The sequence below is a fragment of the Vollenhovia emeryi genome, unplaced genomic scaffold (assembly GCF_000949405.1).
Source record: "Vollenhovia emeryi isolate VEMERY1.0 unplaced genomic scaffold, V.emery_V1.0 DF939161.1, whole genome shotgun sequence".
In the NCBI taxonomy this organism is placed as follows: domain Eukaryota; kingdom Metazoa; phylum Arthropoda; class Insecta; order Hymenoptera; family Formicidae; genus Vollenhovia; species Vollenhovia emeryi.
In genome coordinates, this window is record NW_011967205.1 from 1293707 (window position 1) to 1301553 (window position 7847).

General features: G+C 36.6%; 2 protein-coding genes across 5 annotated transcripts; both read right to left on the reverse strand.

Moving 5' to 3' along the window:
* Positions 1-2034: 2034 nt before the first annotated feature.
* Positions 2035-5403, reverse strand: LOC105564629 (low molecular weight phosphotyrosine protein phosphatase 1-like). 2 transcript variants are annotated; one of them, XM_012017150.1, is made up of 6 exons: positions 5327-5403; positions 4647-4852; positions 3214-3404; positions 2937-3098; positions 2367-2444; positions 2035-2205 (listed from the first exon to the last, which is right to left on the reverse strand). In XM_012017150.1, the coding sequence occupies exons 3-6, from the start codon at positions 3382-3384 to the stop codon at positions 2179-2181; spliced, it is 438 nt and encodes a 145-aa protein (XP_011872540.1). In that variant the 5' UTR covers positions 3385-3404; positions 4647-4852; positions 5327-5403; the 3' UTR covers positions 2035-2178. The 2 variants fall into 2 exon arrangements, with proteins under 2 accessions (XP_011872540.1, XP_011872539.1); XM_012017149.1 differs by having other exon boundaries at positions 4570-4852.
* Positions 5404-5437: 34 nt separating this feature from the next.
* LOC105564628 (low molecular weight phosphotyrosine protein phosphatase-like) lies at positions 5438-7424 on the reverse strand. 3 transcript variants are annotated; one of them, XM_012017148.1, is made up of 5 exons: positions 7277-7424; positions 7031-7141; positions 6763-6953; positions 5663-5824; positions 5438-5579 (listed from the first exon to the last, which is right to left on the reverse strand). In XM_012017148.1, exons 2-5 carry the CDS (start codon positions 7068-7070, stop codon positions 5496-5498), a joined length of 477 nt encoding a protein of 158 aa, XP_011872538.1. In that variant the 5' UTR covers positions 7071-7141; positions 7277-7424; the 3' UTR covers positions 5438-5495. The 3 variants fall into 3 exon arrangements, with proteins under 3 accessions (XP_011872538.1, XP_011872537.1, XP_011872536.1); XM_012017147.1 differs by having other exon boundaries at positions 7031-7194; XM_012017146.1 differs by having other exon boundaries at positions 7031-7424.
* Between the last annotated feature and the right edge of the window lie 423 nt (positions 7425-7847).

Sequence of the window (7847 nt, forward strand, 5' to 3'; positions counted from 1 at the left end):
CCTGCTCCCCCTGTAGCTGCATCGCGTCACGTTTCTTGCGCTTAGGGCGAAGCCGGGTATGCAAAAACGGCGTAGGGGGGAAGATGAAAGGTCGCAAGGGATTCTTCTTACCTTCCAAGCTTTCTCCCTTCGCGCTGGAAGGAGATTCGACTTAGCGCGCGAGGGAGGTGCGGGTGAAGCGCTCCACGTGCCTGAAACGTTCGGAACGTGACGTGTCCCCGCGTTCCGAATTTCGGGACACGGGGACGATCGAATTCAGAACAGATGTGTGTGCACCAATTTGAATGATTTAAATGACGCAATAATTTATTCCGATATTGCGCACAGACAGGACTTTCGGTGTACTAATTAACCTGGCGGACGAAGAGATTCGAGCTTCGGTGGGGAGAAAGAAACTCCAACGATGCACCTGTGACGCTACGCGGCTAACTTCAGAGCGCGCGGCACCACGCGGTGACGACTACCACGTGGAATTTTCCTCGTAGCGGCAAAAAGAACGTCTGACGTTATTTCTTATAATATTGATGCAATATTAGACCAATTGGCTAAATAAGAAGTAGAAGAAAATGAGAAATATACTAAATAGTCACGTTGGCTAAATAAGAAAAGGCGTTCATCTCACAATATTGGGAATACTAGATTTACATTATTTCCCAACATTGCGCCTACTAAGGATAGCGTCTGACGATGTGAACATTCCCTCGCGTAATCGTATTCTATTAATCTCCATGTATGCAAAACACCCTGGCGGTATCGCTCACGCAGTCTCACAATCAGTGACATTGTAATATCTCTCAACGTGAACGTATCGATGTGATTACCACCTATTCGTTCGCGCTCCAATTTCATGTGCACAATTACGTCCCGCAGCCTGCAATCGAACCTTCCGAGGCTGCTCGGAATGAGCGCGATCGAATTTTGCGGGTATTGATTTCACCAACTTTCCATCGAATTAGATAACGACCATTAAATTGCCGCACGATTTCTCTGTTTCAGGATAACATTTAACAAGTACCAATTATCTGGAGCATTTTATATCATAACAAGCTTGACGAAGCTCGAGTTTGAGAAATGGAAAAAATTGGAAATTCAAGGTTTTTACGATATAAAATGCTCCAGATAATTGGTACTTGTTAAACTGTTTCATTTCTCAGTACAAAAAGGTAGCACACGCGATTTCTTTTTAGGATTTTTTAAAATTAATGTTTGTCTTTTAAATCTTGCCAATTGAATTAATGCATTGTACGTTTGAGAACGTAGAAGCTTGACCGAATTGGCAAGTTTGCACGCTTTATCGTATTTTATATTTAATAAGAAACACGTATTTCTAGAATTTCATTCTCTCCACATCTCAGTCTGACGTCTCGTGAGATTGTTGCAAAGGTAGCGGAAGGAATTTAATCGCTCGAGCTGACATTCACCATCGCGAGATGTGGATGTTAATTAAATTTCTCTATTCGAGGGAGCAAATTATGCAAGTGGTTTTATTCGCGGAACAAAATCTGCAAATATCTCACGGAGCATTTCGAAGCGCGGCACGAGACACGAAGCACCGCTCCATTCATGCATTTAATTTGCATTGATATGCACTACATTATGTAGAAAGTAATGGAGACTTCCTTTCAGCATAATTGCTTCATCAAATTTTGGCGTGTGAAAACCACTTTTTAAAGACCTTAATATTGTTAATGAACTCGAATTAATTCCATTTTTTAATTTAAATTGCTCTTTTAGACACGTTTTATAATAATTTCCAAACAAAATTATAAACTAAAAATCCTAGAGATAAATCAGACAAATATTGCTTTTTTATACAGTCAAATCTTAATCAACAAAATCTTTGTACTTTACCATTCGTTTATTATACCTAATTTAGAAAATATATAACTATTTTTTTATATTGTCGAAACAATCGCTATCGATCCCTGGGTTTTTATCTGCGGTTTGGAGAAAGCGTTTTACTTTCAATCATGAAAGATCGTGTATATAGATTATCGTTCAGTGAAATTTCAGTGGATTTCAGAAAAATCAATGTTTTTTATTTCATAAATAAGTATTTATTTTTGTAAATACTTTGCGGTAGATAAAGCTGCTGAGAATACATAAAAAAATTAAATAAAATCTCTGATTCATCATTATTTTTCTCAACATTTCTGTGAAATAGAAATTTTAACATTTTTATTGTGGCTTATCAAGCGTATTATCCTGAAAAAATAAAACGTAGTTATAAAAATCTACAACAATTGGAAGAAGATACTAGAGAGAGATCTTAAAGCAAATCAGTTCCTAGAGATAGAATTTCTAAAGTTCGGTCTCTTTCGAAATTATATACAAATGATACAAGAGAAAGACGAAATGAGAAATACCTTATTAATTTCCAAAAATGCACGTACGCTTCTCAGAGCTTGCTGAAACGCTTTCTCAAATCCGGCACTACCAGCATCCTGTTGGTATGTAAAACTCACTGATACGTCGATCAAGTTTACATTACAAAAGTATACAATCCATCTCGTTAAAGAACTTGTACTTTTCTAGAGTATGGCTGATGGCAGCGAACGATCCGCAAGGTAGAGAAAAGCGTCGTATACAATAGCCCGAGGGGGAAACCGCTGAGGGCATTGTGGTGTACAGATTTGCGGCATTACTGGGCATTACTAGGGCATTTTTTGGACATTACGTCTTGCTGGGGCATTATAAAGATAAAATAAGATAAAATAAGATAAAAGAAGATAAATAAAATAAAAGAAGATAATAAGATAAAGTACACCAATGCCCACTGGGCATTAGTGGGCATTGGTGTACAAGATTTTGGTCAGCGGTTTCCCCCTCGCAATAGCCTTTCACGACTTTTTGTTCTCTGCCTTGTCTACGATTAAGACAGTGTTAAGCGTTTACGGATCGTTCTCTACCATTAGCCTATCTTGCGCGATACATACGAACAAAGGATCTCTTATGACGGTCATTCCAGTTGGATCGTATTTCCCAAGTAGCTCTATCTTCGCTTGACTATCCTTCGGTTGCATCTCGTACAGTAAGTGGATATTATACTCGTCCATTCCGAATATCCAGTCGAATTTGTAAAAATCATTGGGGGTGATCTGAAATTATTTTTGGTAATTCAAGTTTCTGTCCTATCGCGGAAAATATTTTGGGCCCAACAATCATGTAAAATTGGTAGACAAACATAGGGAAGAGGCGAGGATTATAGATTACTTGTCTGGCGATATGAGAATAATCCGTAATTCCGGCTTTCCGAAGTGTGGACACCGCCCTGGGTTCAGGACCATTGCCTACGTGATAGTCCAGAATAGCGGCGCTTTCGACCTCCCAGAGATCGGTCGAATCCATCTTTCGCACCTGATCCTGGAACACCGCTTCTGCCATAGGGGAGCGACAGCTATTCCCTGTGCGAAAAGAATCAATTTAAAACATTAATTTAAACTGAAATTCAACCTAAGTCATCGTTGAAGTACTTTGAAATAGACTCCAAAGTTTATATTTAACATTTTAGAACCTCTCAGATTCAGCGCACAATAATTAACACATTCTTATAATTTACGCAAGCATTTCTCTCATTACAGGCTCTCTTACAATTTCAATGCAAAGCCAAAATTTAAGGGCATACAGGCACGTGATTTAAGTATGAACGGTACGATCTGGTACGATCACACACTTAAGTAATGCTTGGGATTAATTTGTAATGTGCAAAAATTATATATAATAACTTTAGATATCATTTTAGTACAAAACGTTGAAAGTAACAACATTTACATTATTTAATACACTATTGTTTTAACTTTTTATTGTTTACTTTCCCAGCAAACGCAGAACATTACAGCACTACGGCAATGTTGTAACATTGTAGCAACATTATAGCAATATTGTAAAATTGCTGCGACGTTGTTGTAATGTTCTGTGTTTGCTGGATTACAGCATACATGTTACATAAGCTACATGCAGAACATAATGTAAGAAAAATCAGACTTCTGCTTCCCTTGCGGAAAAAACACTCAAGTTTTGAGTGTTAACACTCAAAACTTGAGTGTTTTTTCCGTAAGGCTGGTTCTACAATAGACGCAGCAGATCGCAAGCCGCAAGAAATCGGCCAATAACAGTCGATCAATTTTCTCATAGTTGACTGTGATTGGTCGATTTCTTGCGTTGCGACTTAGCGTCTTGCGTTTTGCGCCCATTGTAGAATAAGCTTGAGGGTTTTAACGCACTTTAGTCTGCCAAGTTATACATATGTCATATACATATATGTAGTACACTAGGAATTACTGATGCCTTCCTAAATGAATTTAGTCACAGGTAGAACACATATGTATATATACATTTTCCATGTATGTATATGCAAAATGTATAAATGTGTTGATATGTGCACAAATTTACGTGGAAAAGCATCGGATTTCTAGTGTATGACATACATGCATTTAATTACGTAACTCTAGACTCTAGAAGATAGAAAATTATAACCTTACATAAAATAATTCAGAGTCTGTTATTTACTAAAGAGATTTCACCACGTTTATGTACGATTTATAATTAAAAATAGAAAATTTACGATACCTAAGCAAACCATGAGGACTTTCCTCTTTCGCATCATATTGATTTCTGGCTAGTCAGTGACAAAATGATAAAAGTACCTCGAAAATTCCTAGTAATATTTGTCCTTAAGATAATGCACAGAATGCACTGACATCTAACTGTGCAAATGCAGTGAAATATCTGAAAATTTCCTTGTATTTCCTGTGAACTAGTTTAATCATTCATTGCCAGTACGCAACTCCATTTTGCAAACTCTTTAGATCTTTTTATTTCTGTGGCACCTGTCTCTTTTAGAAGAATGTGGCTAGAATCAAATTCAGAAAAAAGGAATGCACTTGAATTCATATTAGGAAAACGAAAACAATTATGGTAAACAAATTACACCCTTCTGAATTGGTCTCACTCATTTTTTATTAAAAAATTTTTTTACTTTAAAAGTCGCAATTACGCTTCCCCGACCGATTCCTTTATTTTACTGACACATTCGAATATATTTTTTATGCTAGTAAATCTTTTTATTGGTTTTTATGCACAAAATAATGCTAGAATTGAATAAAAAATTTTGATTGATCTTTTACACGATAATTTTTCACTTTGATGTATAGCTATTGCTGTAGAAATATAAAAAAAAAAGTATCTTAGAAAGAGAAGAAACATGTATATTATTACTATAATTGCATTTTATAGTATATGACATCTTTTGATACGTACGAAACAAAATACATTATAAGAATCTATCTTGCGTACAATTTACATTTTTCTGTTATACATTTCTTACCTCTCTTTCTTATGATTACCTGTCGACATAAATTATCTTGACAAGTATTTATTTCTTTGCAGTGTAAAAATATTTTTGGACATGTTTAACCTTTTACATTAAATTCAACGGTTTTTTTTTCTAAATCGTCTTCTTTATGCAGTACAGATGAAGCGATATTTTAAAGTAGTCAACTTGTATATTTGTTCAAAAATGCTGTTACGCTTGCTAAGCATTGGTCGTAAACTGTCTGAAATTCTGCGCTATTAGAATCCTGTAAGATGATGACAACAGTTTAATATACTTAGATCTTCAGTTCGCTTTTACGATTTTATAAATGCCAAAAGATAAACATACGTAATACGGATCTCGTATTATAATGTTCCCACTTGGATCGTAACTTCCTAGGAGCTCCACCTTTGCACGGCAATTCTCTGGTTTTTGCTTATTCAAATCCTCAATATTGTCATGATCCATACCGAATATCCAGTCATATTCATTGAAGTCTGATGGTTTGATCTGCACGTGAATAAAAGTATTTAGCTATACAATAAATAACATTAACACAATAATTTTGATGTTTCTAAATAATTATTCATTCGTGATTTATTCAGCTACAAGGAGATTCATCCTATTAGTTTCCCTGGCAAGAACAATTTGATCATAAAACTATTCACGCATAGAAAAGACAAGCTAAATTATTATTACAGTGATCGCAATAAATAAAATCCTTATTGCTATATTAATATTATACATATAAGGCGATTTTTGGCGAATGTTTGGTACATACAATACCAAGGTGTACCAGAGTCCCAGATAGCCAGCGTACTCAAGCAAAGTATGGAAATAAAATGCCAGCAACTGATGCTAGCTCTTGGCTAGGAACATGAATTCAATGTTTGAGTGATTTAAGTCCAGCTAGCATAATGTTAACACATTGTCGTGGTTAATTAATGCACAGCTAAAGAGAGAACAACATTGAATGGACGTACTGTTAACAAAGAGTTAGCATACATTGTTTCCAACTTTCTAACAGATATAAACATGTTATATCTATTACATCTGGCGATGCACTTAGTGCTGGTGTAATATTTGGACCATGCAAATGTTTCATTTTCGACATAAAATGCTAGCAAGCAACAGCACAATAGACGACATAGATGGCACAGCAAGATGCCAACATTTTTGTTAGCAATATGAAAGCAACTTGTGCTCACACTGGGATGTACACTCGGCGTCACGAATGCTTTTACACCTGAAAATGAACCGTTCAATATATTTCGATGGGAAAATTCGTTTTATCAAAGTAAATCTTCCCATTGGATATCTTTAGCGTCTTTCTTCAGATGTAAACGCATTCATGACGCCGAGTGTGCACTCTGGTACACTTTGGTACGTGATATCAAACAGTCGCCAAAAATCGCCTGCCTATACTATCGAAAACGACGAGATCTTACTGGGCGTGCTTTGTGGGAATAATTAGTGATCCCATTTGCTTGTAGCGTACTGCGGGCCCTGGTGTCCGGCTTTTTACCTGTATGGTATCCCATAACGGCAGCGCTTTCTACCTCCCACTGGTCTTGCAAACCCCTCTTGTTTACCTCATTCTCGAACACAGCCTCCGCTATCGGCGAACGACAAATGTTGCCTGCAGCACGTGGCATTTAGAAAATATCTTTGCATTACATTGATAAAAACAAAGTATATAGAGTTTTTTAATAATACCTAAACAAACCATGAGTACTTTCTTCTTCGCCTCCGACATCTCGCCGCAAAATACCTTTGCTTAACTGAAGATCGTTTTCTCGAGTGTGCTTTACATCCGATCTTACTCTCCTGCAGCGATATATTGTGGTTACTGTCAGTTCCCGTTGGAATTTGATCCTAGACTAGATTCAATGTGGCAAAAAGAAAAAAAATTGTGACAACGCCACACGGTGTTCCCAAGCGGTCACCCATCCAAGTACTAACCGTGCCCAACGTTGCTTGACTTCGGTGATCAGACGAGAACCGGTACTCTCAACGTGGTATGGGTGTTGCCTTAAATACTACAGAGATGGTACTCCATTTAAAGGAGATATATGAAAGCTATTAAGGACTGTATTTATACGAAATATGCCTTCGCACCTGAGTTAATCCGACTTTATTTGTGCCAATTGTTCAACCAAACTTACGACTAAGTTTTATAATTGATTATTTAAAGTCAACATGAATAATTAATAATTAATATATTTGTGTATCTCTGAATCTTGTGAAAATTACAAATGTAACCCTAATGACCGATTTTTTCACTTCCCGATAAAATTATCCGGAGGTTAATCTCGAGTTTTAGCCAATCACGTGCATGGATCTGGTAGTTTATCTCCTGGTTAACTTTAACCGCAACATAACTGGATGTGAAGAAATCGGGCATAAGCCTTAAGAAATTGACTAATCACAGTTGCGTATTCCACTCATACTTGACAGTGATTGGTCAATTTCTTAAAGCGTAGCTTAAATTATCTATTGTAGACTGGAACTTAAAGCCAATGTCCACGATATT